Genomic DNA, 22667 nt, shown 5'->3' on the forward strand with positions numbered 1-22667 from the left:
ACAAATCAGTGTAGTAACTGAGGTCTTGCTAATGCTACTGTGAGATTTATTCTTGTGTTACAAATGACCATATTTAATTCTGCATCATTACAGGTATAATATGCAGTTTAGTTCACAAAGAACCCAATTCTAACTACCAAGCCAGTTGTTTTCTTTTTAAAATATATATGTATCTTTTAATACTTATTTATTTTTGAGAGAGAGCAAGCTAGCGAGGGAGGGGCAGAAATAGAGAGGGAGACACAGAACACGAAGCAGGCTCCGGGCTCTGAGCTGTCTGCACAGAGCCTGATGTGGGGCTCAAACTCATGAACTGTGAGATCATGACCTAAGCTGAAGTCATTCGCTTCACTGACTGGCCAGTCATTTTCTAATGAGAGATGAGTTTATGCTCTGATCTACTTCACTTATAACTTTCTTTTTAAAACGATGACATGAATTTCTACTTCTGCCCAAGATGGAGTGAAAAGGACTATATTTACCCTTGTACCTAAAACAATCCCCAAACAAACTTCTAGACAAAGTATATAAAACAATGGTTTTTAAGACACTAGACACAGTCAATGAAAAATAATGATCCCTGAGAGAGGAAAAACAAATAGGCAAATACTATGCTCACTTACTGCCTTAAAAGAATTTCCAGACCATGATGTAGGGAGGGAAAACCCAGTCAGATTCTGGCAGACTCCCTGAGTTGAGGATATGAAACTGAGAATCCAGGAAGACTAAGGCAGCAACCCCTTCATAGTAAAGAGTTCTGAGAAGGTGAGAGTGAAACAGTAATCATTCTGGAGATGTGTGGAAAGTAGAGTACTGACTGGCACATATATGTGAGAAAACTGCCCAAGGCCAGGAAATGATCTATCCAAGAGGATTAGAGGGAAGAGGGCCTGCTGCTTTCACAGGGCCAGGAATAGGGCCTGTTACTAGCAGCCAGAATGGAAAAACTCACAATTTACAGGACACTGGGTAAGATATCCAGAAAGGTCTTGTCTTAGTAGTATAGAAATTTAAGACCTGTGATAAATATTGTTCTGGTCCTACTCAACAAATTTTAAAGGCAAGACCCAAAATTAATCCTACTGTTCCCAAATAACTTCAACATTCCTGAAAAAAAGATGAAGAATATTTATAAGAATACAAAAATATCTACCGTCCAGTAAGGTACAATCTACTATGTCTGGCATCCAAACAAAGACTGTTAGGCATGCAAAGAAGCAGGAAAAAGGAACCACAACTAGGAGAAAAATGAATCAAATGAAACAGCACCAGAACTGACAGATGTTAGAATTATCAGAGAAAGACTTTAAAATGGTAATTAAAACAATATTCTATGTGTTCAAAAGTAGGGATATGAGACATATAAAAGACAAGTGAACTGTTAAGAAAAAAAAAACCCTACAAGAGAAGTGAAAAATATACTAGATGAAATTACTAATTTGACACTACAAAAGAAAGGATGAGTGACCTTGAAGACATAGGAATAAAAACTTTCCAAAATTAAATATACAGAAAAAAAAATCCTCTAAAATAAAGCGTCATTGAACTGTGAGACCACTACAAGTGGCCAAATATAACCAGTGCCCCTGAAGATGGGTGACAGAAAATATATTTAAAGAAATAGCTATAAAATTCCTAAATCTTATGAAAGCTATAAACTCACAGATCCAAGAAGCTTATTGAGCCTGAAGTCCAAGAAATATGAAGAAAATGACACCAAGGTATAATCAAATTACTCACAACCAGAGACAAAGAGAAAAATCTTAAAAGCAGCCACAGAATAAAAAGACATATGAAGTACAGAGGAACAAAAGATAAGGATGGGGGTGCCTGGGTGGCTTAGTCGGTTAAGCGTCCGACTTTCGCTTAGGTCATGATCTCGCGGTTCGTGGGTTCGAGCCCCGCGTCGGGCTCTGTGCTGACTGCCAGCTCAGAGCCTGGAGCCTGTTTCAGAGTCTGTGACTCCCTCTCTCTCTGATCCTCTCCTGCTCACGCTCTCTCTCTCTCTCTCCTAGAAATAAATAAAACATTTTAAAAAAAGTTAAAAAAAAAAAAAACAAAAGATAAGGATGACAGCAGATTTCTGGTCAGAAACAATGCAAATGGGAAGACAGCAGACCTACAGCTTTAAATTACAGAAAGGAAAAAAAAAAAAACTGTTAACCTAAATTTATATACCCAGTGAAAATTTAAAAGTAATGGTGAAATAAAGACTTTTTCAGACATATAAGAGCTGAAAAGATTAATCACCAGCAGATCCACAATATAAGAAATGTTAAAAAAACAAAACAATACAAAAAGTCTTCCAGGCTGAAGAAAAATGTTACTGGACAGAAATACGGATTAACACAAAGAGATGAAGAACACCAGAAATAATGAGAACTACAAATCTCAAAAAATTTTTGTTGTCTTTACAACAAATTGTATTTGAATAATTGGATACCTATAGGTAAAAACAAAACTAACCAAACCAAAACAAACAGCAAAACCTCAAAAAACCACTTTCATACATATCACACACCATATATAAAAATTAAAATTAATCATAGACCAAAATGTAAAATCTAAAACTGTAAAACTTCTGGAAGAAAATATAGGAGAAAATACTTATGACCTTTGGTTAGTCAAATAAATTTTAGATACAACACATCCATCAAGACAAAAATTCATAAACTGGATTTCTAAAAACTTCAGTTCTTCAAAAGACACTGTTAAAGACAATGACAAGACAAGCCATATTACGGGAAAAAAATATTTGCAAGGCATGTATCTGATAAAAGACTTATATCAAAACTATAGAATAAACTCTCAAAACTCAATAACAAGAAAAGAAGCAACCCAATAAAAAGTAGACAAAATATTTGAACAGATGCTTCTTCACCAAAGAAGATAATCATTCGATGGCAAATGAGCACACAAGATCATCAATGTAAGTACAATGTCATAGAGATCTCTAGAACTTTCTCATCTGGCATGACTGAAACTTAACACCCACTGAACAGCAACTCATTTTCCCCTCCTGCAGGCCCTAGCATCTGCCATTCTACTTTGTGCTTCGAGGAGTATGACTACTTTAGATACCTTATATGAGTGAAATCATGTGGTATTTGTTCTTCTATGGTTGGTTTAACTTAGCATAATGTCATCAAAGTTCATCCATGTTTTAGCATATGACAGTACTTCCTTCTTTTTTTTTAGTGGCTGAATAACATTCTACTCTATGTATATGGCACATTTTCTTTACATATTTATCCATCAATGGATATTTAGGTTTTTTCCATCTCTTAATGATTGTGAAAAATGCTGGAATGAACATGGGAGTGCATGTATCTCTTTGAGATTCTAATTTTAGTTTTTTGGATATATACCCAGGCACGTGATTGCTGGATAATATGGCAGTTTTATTTTTAATTTTTTGAGGGACCACTGTGCTGCTTTCCATAGTGGCTGCACCATTTTGCATTCCTAACAACAGAGCACAAGAGTTCCAATTTCTCTATCTCTTTGTCTTGTTCTTTTCTTTGTGTATGTGTGTTTTCTAATAGCCATTCTAACAGGTATGAGGTGATCGGTCATTGTGATTTTCATTTGCAACTCCTTCATAAGTAATGATGGTGAACATCTTTTCAAATACCTGCTGGCCACTTGTATGTTTTCTTTGGGGAAATGTCTATTCAAGTCCTTTGTCCATTTAAAATATCAGGTTATTAATTTTTTTGCTATTGAGTTATAGGAATTCCTTATATATTTTGGATATTTACCTCTTATCAGTTATACGGTTTGCAAGTACTTTCTTTCATTCCATAAGTTGTCTTTTTATTCTCTTTTTAAGTACTCTAGAAAGATACCCATATGTTTCATATTGTAATTCAACTTTCCCCTCCTTATCTTAAACATAATTTGTTTATTTGTATCTATTTCTTCTTTGTTAATTACTCTACCTATCCTTGTTAATGGCTCAGTTAACTCAGCTAAAAACATACTGAGTTGCTGTTAGTGACTCTAGATGGAAAAGGGTCTGACTGTACAATTTATTGTGTTAGTTCTCAACTAGCATAGAAGTGATTTTAGTTTTTGTTTTTGAGTAAGTTAATAAAATTCATTAAGTACTGTCTAGGAAGTTTCTCATACATTATCTAATATATCTACTCCTTTAGTTCTTGTCCATCACCTGTTCTGTTTCATGGTCCATCTGGCAGTGTCCATTTTGAAGAATAGTATCAGCAAGAGTTAATTTTTAAGGTACTAACAAACCATAACCTACCTTCTCTGAAACTACTTATTTTTCTGGTTTCCGTATCAGAGAAGGACAACAGCAATGATAACTGTAAGATGGAGAAATGACATGATCTGAGCTGCTTTTTAGAAAGATTAATCTGGCAAGCCAGGTATCACCTTGATTCAAATGTGGAAAAGACCAGAGGAGGGAGACAAGCTAATTGGCTGCACTGAGAACGGAGAACATGGGAAGAATGTGAGAAACTAGGAGAGTAGAATCCTCAGGGCATCAGAAGTACTGGATGTAGGAGATAATGAAGACAGTGATTCAAAGCTGACTTCAAGAATTAAAGCCAGGTGAGAGGAAAATTGGAGCACTATTAATAGAAATAGGGAAGTAGGAGCTAGTTCGGGCTAATGAGTCACAGTGGTACCCTGTCTGATCAGAGCCACCACTTAAAGGACAGTCATTGGCACTCAGTGCTGATATGCAGCCCTCTCTCCCATACCTAATACCCTAGTCCCGAGTATCTAAAATAAGCCGTTGTATTGTTACATTATTACATGACTTACTGCTTTTTACATTATACTGTCCATAACACTGTATAGTATGTTAGTTAAGGGCACAGGCTCTGGAGTCTGCCAGATTTGAAACGAATCCTGGCACTGCCCATGACTAGATGTGTAACTTTAAGCAAGTTGTTTAACCTCTTTAAATCCTGTTTCCTTTTTACTACTACTTAGATAAAAGGGTTGTGAGGATTAAGTAAGAACACATTTAAAGCTCTTAGCACTGTGTCTCCAAAGAATAAGAACTTTGGTAAATGCAAGCTATCATTTTTATGTCTATTTAAAGTGTCCCATTCTCAACAGTTGTCTTACCGTTTTAAGAAGTCCACTGTATCCTATTAATGTGGAGATAAAAAAGGGAAGAGGCTTATTTTACTCTAGTAAATAATACTTTGAGTCTCTGATAACTGCATATTAAATTTCAGCTTTCTGACATTGGTCTTATAGGAAAACATTTGTTGAGAAAAATCTGGAGTCACTGCTGAGTGGAATTTTCAGGAAGGGGAGAAAATAATAAAATAAAATTATAAAATAAATCAGGAAAACCCAACTCTCTCAAATGCCACTTTTCATAGGTTTCCTCATGTTGAATACCTCAAAAAATGTAGGGAAAATATAAAAACAGTAAGGCTTTTAAAATGTGAAACATCTGATAAAATAATTATGTAACTGTGTCAAATAGTTTTGTGTTATTAAATTGTTGGCCTTGAGGATGAGACCTGAGATTTATTTTTATTGGAGCATCAAAACTGGTTAATTACTTGACTTTTAAGATAAAACATTTTTAAGTGAACACTCAGTGATGAAATAGTGATGGTCCTACAAAAGAAATTCTCCAGTTCTATATTTTATTATATCTTGGGAAGTTATTCCATAAAAAACCTTTTAGATACAAGACTGTAAAGCTTAAATCATTTTACAGAATTAAAAAATGTTTTGCAAAGCGTTACCTAAGTAAATTTACTGGCAAGATGATTACTTTAATAAGATTTAGTCACTTTTGGAGAAAATAATGATAGATTAACTAGCACCCCAATTCTTTAAATCTAATTTAGCTCAGGGGTACCTGGGTGGCTCAATCGGTTAAGTATCCAACTCCTGATTTTGTTTCAGATCATGGTCTCATGCTTTTTGTGGGCATGAGCCCTGAGTTGGGATCCATGCTGTTTGGGATTCTCTCTCTCTCTCTGCCCCTCCCCTGCTTGTGCTCTCCCTTTCTCTTTCCTAATAAATAAATACACTTAAAATTTTTTTAAAATTTTAAAACATTTAAAACCATCAAAATGTCATAATGGTTATTTTTTCTTTACTGCACTTAAGGTATTTAAGAATAATTTCAGTGATTTATTCTTGTAGAATTATCATGATTAGACTCTCTTCCCTGTTTCTCTACAGGCTTTCTTTTCTCTAAGTAGTGTGTTATTTAATGCAAGGAGTCCATCTGTGACTATTACAAGGCTATGTGTTTTACAGTCTCTTTCTTCTCTTTCTCAAAGTTGTTTCTCCCTTGAGGGTCTTGTGGGGGAACTCTGTCATATGTTAGCTACTGTTTGGATTCTCACACCTGAAGATGAAATTTACCAAATAAGACCGGCTTACATAAAAACCAGATCTGGGCACCTATCTGGAGCTACTTTAACAAGTAGTGATCTGCTTTTAAAAAATCATAGCCAGACTACTCCAAAAAGCATAAACTAGTTTCTAGAAGACATTCAAAGATATCCAGGTTGAAAGCTGCATTTTCAAATTTTAAGGTACTTTTCAAAAGAGTTGCCTGGGAGTGGAAGGGTCAACTTCATACAACTGAAGATTATAATCTATGCATTTAATATTTACCTATAGGCAGTTATGTACATGCAACCTTATCTTTGGATTTTAAATATAAAGAAAGAAGTTTAATCTTGTAAGAATTAAACAGTGAACAGTGAGAGAAAAGAGACTGATGGAAATATTCTCTTGTAAATGTGAGAGCCAGCCAGGTCATGATCAAGATGACTAAGAACCTCAGGGGTGTGTGACTCAGGAGGCTAATGCAAGAATATTAGCTTCATGACATGCATCTTAGTCATCTTCATAAAGCATTCATTGTTTTGGAAAAGTAAGGACTCACAAATAGTGTGAAACACTGACTTTACTTGATGAAAATTCAATTTTTTGCTTTGACAAAGCCATGAGAACCATGGCAAGGTCAATTTCACAGAAATTCTGCCAATGAGTCAGTCAGATTATCATTTGCACATATGCCCTCTTACCTAGTATCTACTAAAGCAGCTATTAACTAAACCCAATGCCTGTGAATGGCCATTTAGTAACATAATTTAGTAAAAGTCCTAAGGAAATGAACATATATTGGGAAATAAGTTTTAATTAGGAATATATAATTTCTTCAAGCGGAACAGTGATTTAGCATCAGGCAAGTTAGAGTATTACCATTAATAATTTACCCCAAGTAGCTACTACTTGAGATCAGTATGCTATGATGTGCTTTGTGTATTTTAATTCCCCCTTGTCCTCTTTATATATTCCATCATAAGATTTATTACATTTATCCTGGTGGGTGGATGGATGAGCTAATGGGTGATAGGCACTTGTTAGAATGAGCACTGGGTGTCCTATGTAAGTGATAAATCATTAGGTTCTACTCCTGAAACCAATACTATCCTGTATGTCAACTAACTTGAATTTAAATAAATAAATTAAGAAAAAAGAAATGTAAAAAAAAGATTTATTACATTTATTTATAAAAACCAATAACCTCTTCCTTCCTTTTGCTAAGCAGCAAATTTAGTTTCTGTCTCTCTCTGTGGAAGAAGAGAATCTATTAAGACAGTCAGAAAGAGTGAGAGGTTTCAGGTTGGTTATTTCAAGCAAAACTCCACAGTAACACATTGGTGATATAATTTTTTAAAATGGACCTCAAAACAATTTTTAAAACTTGAGTTAAAAACTTTAGTAATGTTTCATATTAATATCTCTCAAAGACATTAGGATTTGGGACTAGAAAAGGTACTTATGGTTGGTTAGCCAGCTATATACTCCACACTAGCATGTAATCTTCTGTAACTATTTTATCATTAAAGCCCAGGCTCTTGGATGGTTGACAGCTAGGAATCTAGCAACTTGCTGCAGTGGGATCCTGGGCAGTGCACTTACGTGACCTTTTCCCCATTGTTGGGCTGTGTATCTGGAAACATCAATTTTGTTAGAACAGTTGTTCAAAACAGCTGTCTTGACCAGTTTACATTCCCACCAACAGTGCAGGAGGGTGCCCGTTTCTCCACATCCTCGCCAGCATCTAGAGTTCTCTGATTTGCTCATTTTAGCCACTCTAACTGGCGTGAGGTGGTATCTCAGTGTGGTTTTGATTTGTATTTCCCTGATGAGGAGGGATGTTTGCACGTATAGGAGGATTAGGAGGAACTTGACGGAGGAACAAGGGGGAGAAGAAGGGCGGAAATAGTGGGGGAAAGGGAGAGAGGCAAACCATGAGAGACTCTTGAATGCTGACAAAAACTGAGAACTGATGGATGTGGGGGGGAGGGGGGGATGGGCATGGAGGAGGGCACTTTGGGGATGAGCACTGAGTGTTATGTAGAAACTAATTTGACAATAAACTATTTGTAAAAAAAAAAAAAAAAAAAAACAAACAGCTGTCTTGAGAAGTAAAAAAAAAAAAAAGAGACTTTTTACTAGTGAAGTATATTTTAAAACAAAATTTTCTCTATTGCTGTTTCTATTCTGTATTTTACCTCCCCTCTAGTCTTTTTATTTGTGTGTGTGTTCGTGTGTATGTGTGTGTGTGTGCGTGTGCAAGTGTTAGTGTTAATACCCCACTTGTAGCTCAGATGTTATCCAGCAACTTCCGCTTCTGGTCAAAACACTATTATTATGATCAAACAATTGTAGTTATTATTAAGGTAACTATGAAATGAGCTACACCTGTACTTTTATTTTTATTAATCCAAACAAACATTTATTGCACATGTATTCTTTTTGGCATTAAGTGTTGGGTTTCATGCAAAATGGTCAGAACACAATTACAAGCCATTGTGCTTCAAATCTGGGAATAATCTGTAAGGTTTTAGTCACTGCACTGAAATAACACAACTAAAGAACATCAGTGAAAACAGGCTGGCCCTTCTAACACAGAGCTAGTGTAATAAATGCTAAGTGATGAGTGAAGAATTACACACTGACAGCTTAGAATTCCAGAATGAAGGTATCTCCTAAAACCCAAGTGAATTCAGGACAAATATTCAAAAAGTACTTGAAAACAAAGCAGGAAGAGTAAGGCTTGTCGACTACAGGAGGTCCTTCCAGCTTGGAAGTATAAAAAGATGGGAAAAACTTAGGTAGACAAGAGAAAGAAAAATACCACATGGTTTCACTTACATTTAGAATATAAAAACAAATGAACAAACAGCTCTTAAATACAAAGAACAAACCGGTGGCCACCAGAGGGGAGGTGAGTGGGGGATGGGTGAAATAGATGGAGGGGATTAAAAGATACAAACTTCCAGTCATAAAATAATTAAGTCACAGAGATTAAAAAACAGCTCTCTGCCTGTACTCTTAAACATGTGTTTATGAACAACTTCTAACCAATTCTAAAACTACACATTTTTTTTTTTTTTTGCATTTCTGTAAACAGACTATGTGGTCTTTAAAGGTGTAAAGGGACTTATCTTCAACTGCAGCGGTATTCTCCAAACCAGTGGTTCTTAAAGTATGACCTGGGGACCCCTGGGGATTTTGAAGATACTTTTACGGACTCCACAAAATCAAAACTATTTTCATAATACTAAAAGGTTACTTCTATTTTTCCACACTCATTCTTTCCCAAGTGTACAGAAGGATTTTCCAGAGCTTATATGATTATTCACAAAGAATACATCTATTACTGTTTTTTAAAAATAAACAGATATTTTAACAATTTCTCAGTTTTAACTTTTAATATGGTAAATATCAATAGATATAACTCACATAAACACAAGCTTTTAGGGTCCTCAATAAGCTTTTAAAAAAAGTTTGTTTATTTAGAGAGAGAGTGCACAGTGAGGGGAGGGGTAGAAAGAGAAGAGAGGGAATCCCAGGTAAGCTTCACACTGACAGCACGTGGGATCCATCCCACAAACTGTGAGATCCTTGAGCTGAAATCAGGAGTCAGATGTTTAACTAACTGAGTCACCCAGGTGCCCCAAGTCCTCAATGATTTTTTTTTAAGTGTATAAAAGGGCGCTGACAACAAAAAGTTTGAGAACCACTGCTCTAAACAGACTAGTGCAAGAATGCTTGCATGAAGTGCCCAAAAAATGCTTTATACCTCTTGAGACATATGTTTAAGAGGTATTATTTCAGATAATCTCCATACTTCAAATCAGCCGGCAAATTTAGTAGCCGGGCTACAGTGTACATGACCATTAACCATCTTCTCTGAAGATCCAGGGTCATTTAAAACCCATCATTTGAGACTTATTTATTATTATTTTTTTAAATGTTTATTTACTTTTGAGAGAGAGAGAGAGAGGGGGACAGAGTGAATGTGAGCAGAAGAGGGGCAGAGAGTGAGGGAGACACAGAATCCAAAGCAGGTTCCAGGCTCTGAGCTATGGCACAGAGCCTGACAAGGGGCTCAAACTCATGAACTGTGAGATCATGACCTGAGCCAAAGTCAGATGCTTAACTGACTGACACCTAGGGCCCCGTCATCACTTGTGATTTAAAACCAACTTGTTATTAAAAACAACTTCATAGGATTTATTTGAGTAACATTTTAAAATATAGAAAGATATATCTTTAATGGATTTATCTTAGTGTATACTACAAAGTTTCAATCACTCTACTACTTTTTTTGGGTAAAATTGTTCTACTCCAACCACAGCCATAAGAAAAATATATAAAACCAAAATACGACTGCAATTTGTTATATTCTTTTAAATAAAATAGAAAGCATGATGTGACATGTTTTCTAAAAGTATGCCAGGAAAACAATATGATTCTGTTTCTATGATAAAGTGCAATGTTTTGGATGTAAGCAGCACAAATGATAAAGGTTTATCAAGGAGGTCTATAGAAACATAAGAAAGTCAATCCAAGTTTGCTTTCCTTTCTTGTAAATGTGTTTTAAGTCATATCGTAAGACACAGAGTTCATCTGTGTCTTACTTAATTAAACAGTAATTAAGATAACATGTTACTTTTTGAGGGAAGATTAGTATGCTAATTTTAGAAGGCAAAATACTGCTTAATAAACATCCAGTCTCTTATGGATTAAAGTACTCAACTGAATGGCATGTTCTTAACCATTCAGAATGCTAAAAGAAAAGCTCTTGAAAGAAAAGACAACTTTAAGGAGCTGAAACACTAATATCATAGCACCTTTATCAGTGGAAAAGCTGCATCTTCAAGTTCTACTGTAAACAATCAGATGAGACAGAATCTGCAAGGGATATACAATTACTTTTGCTAGGAATGCATTATTCAGGCAGAGGGCTCCCTAAAGATTTAGGCATGCTTTGAAATATCCTTGGATTTACTTTGGTTTTACTGAATGTTTAGGCCAAAGTTCAATGCAAAAGAAAAGATTTCTGTTGTTTTCTAGATACAAGTGATACCCGTGTCTAAATATCAAGCTCACTAGAATGTGTCTGCCAAAGATCTGACTGAATCTTCGTACATCAGAGCAGAGATATACCATCAAGTAGCAATAGAACCCAACACAAAGGGTTCTCAAAACTACACAGCTGCAATCTGTCAGTGGATTTTGTCTTCTACTTACAGGCACACCTTGTTTTGTTGTGCTTCACAGGCAGATAATGTATTTTTTGTAAAACTGAAGAAGCTCTGTGGCAACCCTGGATTGAGCAAGTCTATTAGGGTCATTTTCCATAGTGAAAGCATGTGCTCACTACGTCTCTTGGTGTCACATTTTGGTAATTTGTGCAATATCTCAAACTTTTTCATCATTATATTTGTTATGGTGATCTGTGATCAGTGATTATGACTCACTGAAAGCTCAGATGATTACCATTTTTAAAGCAATAAAGTCTTTTAAAATTAAAGTATGTACATTGTTTTTTTTTTAGAGAATGCTTTCGCATACTTAATAGACTACAGTATAGTATAAATATAACTTTTATATGTATTGGGAAACCAAAAAATCCATTTGATTTGCTTTATCGTGAAACTTGCTTTACTGTGGTGGTCTGAAACTGAACCCACAAGATCTCTAAGTATGCCTGTGGTACAAAATCCATTGTTATGACTAGCAAAGCAGAAAATAAAATAGCATCAGTATATTTTTCAGTAAGAAATGCAAGGTGATGCCAATGCAGATTTTCAACCAAATCTAAAGGTCTGTATAGATCAATAGTTGTATCCAATCTTTTGTTTGTTTGTTTTCAGGTGCACAACTTAGTGATTCAACACTTACATACAATACCCGGTGCTCATCACAAATGCCTTCCTTAATCCCCATCACCTATGCACCTCTGGTAAACATCCGTTTGTCCTCTATAGTTAAGAGTCTGATTCTTGGTTTGCCTCTCTCTTTCTTTCCCCTTATGATCATTTGTTTTGTTTCTTAAATTCCACATACGAGTGAAATAATGTGTCCAATCTTCTTAATTACAGCTATGCATTCTGGTTTTGGCACAAATCATTTATTTAGTCTTTTGACTAGATTTATTCAGGTTTTGGATATAATCAACCTACCAGCACTAAAATTGTGCTTAATGCAATTCCACTTTCTGGGCTAGAAATACACAGCTGCATATACTAAGCAAATAGCATGTGGCTAACTGAAGAAACGGTGAGCAGGATGAACAGGATTGGGAACTAAAACTATGACTGAGGTCATCAACTCACTATAGCCGACCGGAGGTATGGTAATTGCAGCAATACAATCAATCGTTTTATGTTCCTGCTTGGTCAGTCATTGAGAAACACTCAGCACAGTGAATTCCAGAATGGAGAGCAGGCATGAATGAATTCCTTCCTGTGTGAGTTATGATGTGGTACCCATACAGATTAGCATGGGACAAAGGGTGAGGAGGAGAGCAAAGGAAAGATGAAAATAATCTATAAGATAAAATTTAAAAAGCACTTGGGGGAGTAGAGCTATGGATTACTAGATATCCCTGTTAAGGCTATTAGAAATAGTTTTGTTTGTTCATTTTGAACAAACAAAAGGCACAAGCAGTGGGACGACTAACAGATCTTTCAATTAGACTGTCTTTGAAAAGATCAACAAAATGAGAATCTTTGAAAATATCAGGTTCCTGACTTCAGAAACACGCAGCATGTATAAAGAGTGTAGAGAAACAGGTGTCCGAGTGGTAAAAGGGTTAAGTTGTTTAGATGTTGCGAGGACAGGACTACAAACACCGTCTGAGAGTCCAAGTAAATAAAAGTACTAGAAATGGCCACTAGAATGAAAATGCAATAAATTCTCTTCGAAATAGGTGACTATCAGAACCAAGTTCACCTGGATGGCTAGGGCTGAAGTTAGTCAACACTCACTTCTGAAATCCAGGAGCTTTAAAAGGCTGTTTCCCTCATCACCACTGTTACCCTTGTTTTCTTTCAGAATTTCAAGGAATCAATGCTTTCGACTGCTTGAAATTACAATGTCTATGATGAGTATAATGTATTTGTGTTTATCTTTCTATTCTATGGTTACAAGCTTATGGTTAAGGGAGACTTAAATTGAGTGTGGAAACTGGAAACAAAGAAAATTTTTGCCTACTGCCCATTTCTATGTTTTGCCTGGGCATCTCCAGGCAAAGCCCTACTAGGGTTCTAACCTCTCAGATCCTGTTGTGTGCGAGCACCGCCCATGCTCTGCCTCGGCATCCGAAGAGAAGTTCTCAAAGGCGTATGTCTCTGTTCATCCAGGTAAGCAAGGTCCTCCAAGTGGGCAGAGCTTGTGGCTGACAAGACAGAAAAGTTTAGTCAGAATATGTAAGTTTAGAAAACTTTCAGTTAGTCTGTACTGTACCTCCCAAACTTGGGAATCAGAGATTACTCTGGCATATATATTTACCAGGAGTTTGCTGAACTTGAAGTCTTCATCAGTGTCTAGAACACGTACCAGGGAAAAATGTCAAGAGCCGTCTTCAACCCCTTCATCACTATCACCTGCCTGAGCTTATGAAGAGTACTGGCAACGAGTAGGCAACCACATTAGTACTCGATAACAAAGATTATTATTGTTTTGCTTCTTTTGGGTCAGAAATACCATTTGTAGAACAAGGTATAAACATCATCAGTGGAGAAACATATTCCAAATTACACTGAGGTGTAAGAAAAACATGAAGTTCTATTTTCAACATTTTCCTTTCATGCTAAAGAATGAAATATGAAAACATTCTGAAAACAATTTTCATGTGTATGTATATATTGGAAGGAAAGGCACCTGGGACAAGAGACTGAGAATTGCTAAAGAGGATTTAGGGAACTGCCAAAGTCCATGAATTCCAAAGAGCACTTTGTTGCCTTCTGAACACAGGCGGAACAATGGCCTCCCACTGCATGAATAAACCCTTTAGCCCAGGCACAACACATAGAGAGAAAACGGCAAAAGAAAGGGGGAAAAATGGATATTGGCACTGCTGTCTACTGAGAGCTGTTGGGTCCATTCACAATGAACCAACAAATGAAGAAATTAAGAATCAGAAAGTGCTGGAGACAAAAATAGTTTTTAACAACAACAACAACACAACCCCCAAACTTCTGTCAGAAAATAATTATTTAGAGCTTATAAATTATTAATGAAACTGTTGATTCAATTTGATGCCAATTATGTAAGATACTGTGCCGGGGGTTACTCAGTTATTCAATTATTTACCCAGAGCTTACTGTGTGCCAGGCCCTGTTTTTGATGCCCTCCCTGGCTAAGCTGCCAGTTTGCCTCTGGTGACTGTTTTGAGTGGGAGAGAAGAAGCAGACTGAGATCATTCTTGGCTGGAGAGCTCTAATGAAGTACTGTCCACATACCCAATTGAGATAAGACGCAAATGACAATACACGGTGGATTATGACTAAGTGGCACAAAGAAAGTCACAAAGTGCTCTCTGGGCTGAAAAAGGGAGCAGAAAGAAAAAACAGAGAAGAGATAGAAGACAGAAAAGAACAAGAGAGAACATATGCCAGAGATCTATATTCCCTTCATCCTTCAACTACTGCATTTATCTTGTTACTTGGGTCTACTGGAAACTGAGAGGACAGGAACTTAACCAGACCGTAGATATACTTTCTATGAGGAAATAAAAGTCTCTGGAAGCTAGCCTAGGGAACTAAACCAAGAAAGGAAGTCAAATGCCATGTTACACATCAGTGGAAGAGCCTTGGAGGAATAAGAGATAATCTTGATTTCCGCATTCTGAAATTAAAACTATCCAGAATAGATAACTATTTAATCTTTTATTTAAAAACACTGGAGACAATGACTCTTCTACCATTCCCCCTGGGAGAGTAACAGAGGAATAAGAGATAATTTTGATCTCTGTGTTCTGAAATTAAAACTATCCAGAAAGATAACTACATGATTTTTCATTTAAAAACACTGGAGATGATGACTCTTACACCATTCCCACTGGTACTCTAATGTGGTTCTGTGAATTAGTTCTTCCTTGAGTTTAATAGTATATTTCCTCCTTTAATCAAAGTCTGTTTTGTTTGGTTCATCATGTGTGTAGCTATCCCCCATCTCCCAAAAAGGGGGGACCCTCAGAGGTCCCATTCTCACAGAGCTCTCCTTGGAACTCAGAAATATTAGCATCGGCTGAGCAGGGCCCCTTTAACAGAGATCAGAGTTTCAGCTTTGTGGGACCTTTCCTCCAAGTTTCCATAGTTTAACAACCCCACCCTTTTCTTGTTCCACAGGCGCAGAGATAGCAGCTGCTTCCTGCGGTTGTCAAATCCATACTACCTCAGTGTTTTCTTTTTACCTTTCCAGTTCATTTGAACAGAGTACACCAATCTTTACGTATCAGATTTTCTGTTAAAATAACTGTGGTTCCTGCCTCCTGGCCAGCCCCAACTGGCACAGCATAGAAAATAACAGAGAGAGGGGCTTGGGTGGCTCAGTCGGTTAAGGTCATGATCTCACAGTTTGTGGGTTTGAGCTCTGCATTGGGCTCTGTGCTGACAGCTCAGAGCCTGGAGCCTGCTTCAGATTCTGTGTCCCCTTCTCTCTCTGCCCCTCCCTTGCTCGCTCTCTGTCTCTGTCTCTCAAAATAAAATAAAGACATAAAAAATTAAAAAAAAAAAAAAAAGAACAGAGAAGCATTCCTTTCAGGTATGTATGTTGATAATAAAGCAGTATCACAGAATGAAGACGTGAGAGGAATCTTAAAGGTCATTTGGTCTGGAGATCAGCAAACTAAGGCCTGTAGATGAATTCTGGCCTCCTGCCTATTTTTGTAAATAAAGTTTTATTGGAACACAGCCTTGTCTGTTCATTAAGTATTCATTTACAACAGAGTTGAGTCGTTGCCAAAGAGGCCATTTTGACCTGCAAAGCCTAAAATATTTACTAGATGACCTTTATATAAAAAGGTTTTTTTGACCCTAACTTAGTTAAATCCTCTCATTTTCCAGATTAGGAGACAGTAGAGTGACCTGTCTATAGTGAATCACTCATGGCAGAGTCAGGCCTCAAAATCAGCTCTCTGGCCCGTCAATCCAGTAAGTGCTATTTGCATTGTACCTCTCCCTCTTTAAAGCTAAACAGCTTTAATTCTTTCTCAAAAAGCTTAGATTTCATCCCCTCTTCATTTTTGTCACTTTCTCTCAACTCTCTGGTTTTTGTGGCTTCAAAGATAAGTAATCAAACTTGGGCAATGATAAAGACCTTGTATGCAAAGTGAAGGGGCCTGTGATTGCAGACTAATAAATCTCCAGGCTTCAAATATTTTCCACAGTAAGAAACAAAAGAACAAACAAAAGCCCCAAATTTGTAATTTTTTTAGTAATAAAAATATGTAAAGTTACTTTCTAAACCCGATAAACTGAAGAATAATATGAAAAAAGTATCAATGACAATGAGAAGCTTTTACTCACATTAAAACAAAATTCAAACAAAACCTTAACAGGTGGATGAGTAAGTTTTGGATTACCATTATGGCAATCTTTAATGGCATATTATATAATTTTAAAGCAATGTTCTCTTATTAAAATGGTTCTACGTGCCAACACACTAAAATGGTTTGATACATTTTAATAAAAAGAAGATGTTTATTTCATTAACAGTAGGTGGAATGACACAGAAATATACAACATGGAGTGGAGCAAAAAGGTGTGTTAAGAAAAAAAATCCCAGTCTTTCTTTTTTCCTCTATTATGTTCATCTGTGACTCTTTTAAAGGTTAAAAGAAAGGACCTCTATATTTTGAGTACAGATTTGAGTAACAGATAATCCATTTTCATATCTCTTTAATGAAAAGACGTTCTGGCAGGTACTTTTAACCACAGCTTAGTTTCACAGGGTCAGCTTCCTATTCAAAGAGCTGCTGGCAGCATAAATGGTTAGTGTGAACTTAACAAGTTTTGCTAAACTAATCTTCACCATCACAATTCCTAGGAAAATGAACATCAATTGTTCTATTGCTTTATTTCACAAAACGGAGAAATGTCATAAATATGTTTTGGAATGACCACATGTCTCAATTTCAGCCAGATGATATTAAGGGAAAAAGACAAATACTGCAATCACTGAACGAACGGTTCATTCCTTCAGAAATCCAAATACTCATAGGCAAACAGTGAACTAAGGAAAAGCAGTGATCTCTGGTATCAACTGCAATAGCTCTGAAGCCCTGATTCAGGGCACAGACAAATTTGAAATCAGTCAATGGGGAACTACTGTTTTAATCAGGACTGCAAATAAATTTTGTTTAGTGTCACTTAAATCTATTAAAACATTTGTTCTTTTTCTTATGTTGCCAATTAAAATCATTGTTGTTGATCTCTGAATCTATGACAATTTTCTTTATCAAATATTCCAATATATTTTTTCACTGCCTTTCTTCCTTATTAAATCATAATTCTCCTTAGTCTTATCAGTTTCTCACTGCTTCATCATTTTCAAAATTCTTGTCCATTATTTACAGGAATATGAGCTACATATTGGAAAGCTGAGGCAGGAGACCTGAGATTCTGTTAGCTGGGGCCTTTGTTCTGCTAGTTGTAAACGTGTACTCTCCCTCATAATCACTTGACTCTTCCATTTGCAAGCCACTTTCTGAGAAAAAGTCTTTGTCACAGTTTGTCAAACATCTTACTCTTTGTCACAAAATTTGCTAAGGCTACACTTTCTCTGCTTCCCTGATCCTTCAGTCAAAATTAATTGCTTCTCCCCTTTAGCAACCACATACATATTGCTAATTAGGACCTGTGTTATTCAGCAACTTGCTTACATGGCTGTCTTCCCTTATTATAGTAGGTTCCTGAGGGCAAGAAAGCAGTGTCTGATTCATCTTTGATAACCCTATCCCCTCAAAAGCAAATCAGAGTACCCTGCACATAATGCTTAACACAGAACTGAATTCCAGACTAGTCCTATATAGATTTAGATATCTCTGGCTCTCTCCTCACCCTCTTCACTGCTCTGTTTAATGTATCACTATGATAATATGTTCAGCTCCAATGATGTTCATATAATCTTCCTTCAAGTACTGCTGATCCCTCTTCTACTTTTTTTCTAAAATACATATCACTTTCTATCATACTATATAAATTACTAATAGTATGATATATTATCGTTTTTCTCTGGCTAGAATGTAAGGTCCATGAGAGGGGAATTTCTGTTTTGTTTACTGAGGATATTCAAGGGTTCTGAATAGTGCCTGGCATATACATGCTCAATAAATGCTTGTCTAATAACTGAATAATTGTATTTAACATACACTTTATGTTTCAACTACATTTACATGATCAATGAATAACAAACTAGGTTGTGTCTTATGGGGTTATTTGAAAGCTAAGAACGAAGGAGGTGACTATAGAAACAATGCCTTGCACATCATCATCACGAACAAACACCAATGGCAGATCTATAGGGGCATACATATCCCCACCTCACAGCGGTACTCTTACTACGAAAGTGTGCTGGCAAATTTTTTTGAGATAATTTCATCAAGTTAATACTATATTTAATGAACACTTTCTGGATACAAGCATAGGAGATAATTAGGTAAGTTGAAGTGAACTGAAGAAAGAGGAAAAACAAATCTACAATAAAAAGTTTTATGTGAAAAGAAAATGCTTTTAAGAAGCAAACTATGGGGGCGCCTGGGTGGCTCAGTCGATTAAGACTCTGACTTCAGCCCAGGTCATGATCTCCTGGTTTGTGAGGTTAAGCCCTGCATCGGGCTCTGGGCTCACAGCTCAGAGCTTGGAGCCTGCTTCAGATTCTGTGTCTCCCTCTCTCTCTGCCTCTCCCCTGCTTGCTCTCTCTCTCAAAAATAATAAACATTAAAAAAAAGGGAAACTATGTAAAATCTATCTCTAAGTAAAATCTATGTCATTAAAGGTCCTTGTTTTCTGAAAAGGAAGAGGGAAGTGGGAAAAGGGAGCATATATATATATATATATATATATATATATATGTATTTTGAGATTTCATAGGATTGGAACAACTGACTCATTTATAGAACATTTAACTGACACACTTTTTTGAAGTCAAAATAACTTAAATAAGTGGGCAGAAAAAAAAATCCAGCAGACATTTGGTACAAAACATTCCAGAGGCAACTCTATACTGAGTAGAAAACCCATTTGAATTGTTTCTTCCTAGATCAGTTGTCACCAGTGCAAATAGATTTTGGTAGCACGATTGTCATTCTGGCTGACCTGAGCAGGCAGCTTGGATGACGCTGTTCCTACAGCCTGGGCAAGAAGCCATTCTGCTGTCCTTATGCCCTTGATTCATAAAGCCAACACTCTGACTGCTGAAAAGCCCATTTTTCCTTCTTTATAAAATCCTCATTACAGCTTCTGATTGGATCCATCCAAATTCCCCATGATTCCCGTTTTGCATTTACCTGATTCTTAAGATCCTTTTCTTAGGAAAATGTGCAGCTCCAAACATTAACAAATAAATGGTGAGAGCTTATATTGTAACTGACTTCTGCTGCTTATAATTCCTTGAGAGACTCTTCATTTTCACACAAAGCCCTGAGGACAGCTGCTGCAAGTGAACATTTCCTGCTTCCCACATCCCTCTAATTCACAGCCAATCTCCTTTTAAGACATCCAGGATGACCAGAGACATCCTACTCTCCGATAATTTCTGCCATGCAACCGCAAGTCCACAAGGTTCTCTATTTCCTTCCCACTACAGTGGGCTTAAAAAATAAACATGCAGTAGTGGTTCACATTTTGAAAACAATAAAAGACAGTAGTTTTTATTTTTCATATCTTAGAATTTTAATTTAAAGGTACATGAACATCTGAATTTATATTCAGAGAACTAAGCTACTCCAGGAAAAACTCAAGACTTCGTGCCACAGATTGCCAAAACTTACCTTAATCACTTTGTCATCGGAGAGGGGAACTAGGCGGAAAGGGAAGGCTTTTCGTTTTTCCTTTGTACTTTTTTGCTTGAATTAGAATTTTTATTTGATTTGCATATTTATTATGTAACATATATGAATCTTTAATTTCTAGAATATGTCAGCAGGAACCACTGGGAAAAGAAATTATGGCTCATTTTTGTTTTGTTTTCTTCTTTGTATTTCTCTATATTAAAAAAATCTAATAAATGTTATTTTTTAAGGCAAAAAAGAAGCAACTCTGCTAAGCCATTTTCTCAACTCTACTGATACCTGGTGATTCACTCCCTATAATTCTGCAAAATGCCACAAGCTTTTAACGAACTATCTTCTCTAATTCGTGGCTCTTCTCCTTCAGTCCATCCTGTAGAGATGGGTATACAGCCATTTTCTAAACTGCAAATTTGATAGTACAGCTCCTGCTTATACTCCTGACTGTTAACAAAATAAACCTAACACTTAACATCAGAGCATATAAGCTCCTTGGTATCACCTTCAAGATCATTTTTTATTATTCTTTCACTGGACTGCAGGGTTTGGTCATGTTGAAATACCAATAATGTGCCAACTTCTTTAACTACTTGGTGCCTCCTTCCTCTTTTCTCTGTGACTTATTTTTATTGTGACTTCTTATTCATTCTTCTCTGTGATGTCTTCTAGTCCTCTCTATCCTTTCCCATTGCACTCAGATGCTTCCCTTCTCTAGCATGGTACTTTATAAATTACTATATTACTTTATAAATTAGTGTATTATTTATAAATATACCAAAATTACTGTAAATTTGAAGCTATTTTACAAACACAACAATTGTCAGTTAGAATTCCCTCCTGTAATTCTCCATGAAATTCTTAATATTTGCTGAAGTCATTGTCCCAAAGAATATGCAAAAACTTACTTAAGTCTAAGTGTAGCCACAAATATATTGATGCTTATAAGTGGTAAAGTTTATAAATGACAGTTAGCAAAAAATATACCGCAAAAAGTAATTTAGAAGCCACCCAAATTCATAAATTGGATGACAATTCCCTGAAAGTTGAATACAATTTAAAACAATTTTATTAAGTAACTAGGATATCAGCACTTATAAGATAAACTTCTAAATAAACAAAAATTGTGCAATCCATGTAAATGAAAGAATGTACTCTTCGCCTACTATGCTTGCTTGCTTTGTAAAGTTTTTTTTTAAACATTTCAAATGGCAATTTTTCTCTAACCTGGTGATTAAAATACCTGGTGTACAAAACTGGGTTCTATTCTCTGTGATGGAGCTTAACAGTTAGTTTCTCCTACATGTATTAGAGAAATAACTGGTGACTCACTGGTACTGCTGAAAGCTGCCTAATGCTGATTTCTAGAAAGTAGCAGTGTGAAAAAACTTTACAGGGAAGAATTATATCTGGCTGATTAGTCCTAGACAGCTCTCTGTACACCCTAAGGTTGTATCTGCATATGGTAAAATAATGAATCTGCAGATATTTATGCTCAATAAGGGCAAATTATTTTATAATTTCTCCAGTAAAGTAAAAAGGACAAGAGAAGCTCAATCTTCTGTCTTCTACTAAATGCTCAGGGCCTTCTCAAATAGTAGAGCCAGAACTTTCTTTCTTTTTTTTTTAAAGCCAGAATTTTCTTAGAAATCACTGCAGCTTAATTAAGAAGTACATTGGATGCACCATTAAGGTTGGTAGCTATATTTCCCCAATTTTATGTAAGCAAGGATTTATATGATTCTCTTCTGGAAACAATGAACTTGTCTAGCACTTTCTAAATTACAGCATTCTAGGATTCTAATATGACATCATCCCTGGAGATCAACATGTTCCACAGAACCTAGGACAGAGAAGTTTCTGCTACTACGTAAAAGTGAATAATCTTGAAAAGTTAATATTAAATTGTCTACAGTTACTGATCTTCCAGATGAGGCCTCACCACTTAATCACATGTGATGACTGATGCTGACGGTCTCCCAGAGGACGAACAAAGAGTAATGTTTTAGAAAAGTACAAAAAGGCAAGAAGCATCACACTATCATCTGTATAACATAAATCACTGCACCTGGGAAATAAGAGCTCTTAACTATAGTAAGTATTTTATTATCTCATGTCAGTGAGATAAACCTTTTAGGCATTCATTGAGCAAGTAGAAAGACAAACATAACTATGATTTTGTAGTATGGCCGAAGTCTAGATGATGCTGCATTCTGAAAATGCCAGACTGCCCAACTATTCTGCAAAAGCTCCTGGTCAGACTTATTAGTAGCAACTTGGCTGTATAAAAAAATACCCTTTGACATCAATTCTGAACAGCTGCTAAAGAATAATAGCT

The 22667-nt window shown here is 36.2% G+C and overlaps 1 protein-coding gene across 5 annotated transcripts in view; it reads right to left on the reverse strand.

The window, feature by feature from the left end:
• TANC2 (tetratricopeptide repeat, ankyrin repeat and coiled-coil containing 2) overlaps window positions 1–22667 on the reverse strand; it is a 374283-nt gene that overhangs the window by 99869 nt on the left and 251747 nt on the right. For all 5 annotated transcript variants that reach the window (XM_039235906.1, XM_039235904.1, XM_039235903.1 and 2 more), the window contains exon 8: window positions 13592–13717. In XM_039235906.1, coding sequence (XP_039091837.1) covers window positions 13592–13717 — 126 coding nt within the window. The remainder of the gene's footprint in view (window positions 1–13591; window positions 13718–22667) is intronic.

The sequence above is a fragment of the Hyaena hyaena genome, unplaced genomic scaffold, assembly GCF_003009895.1.
Source record: "Hyaena hyaena isolate Hyena2069 unplaced genomic scaffold, ASM300989v1 scaffold_104, whole genome shotgun sequence".
Taxonomy (NCBI): domain Eukaryota; kingdom Metazoa; phylum Chordata; class Mammalia; order Carnivora; family Hyaenidae; genus Hyaena; species Hyaena hyaena.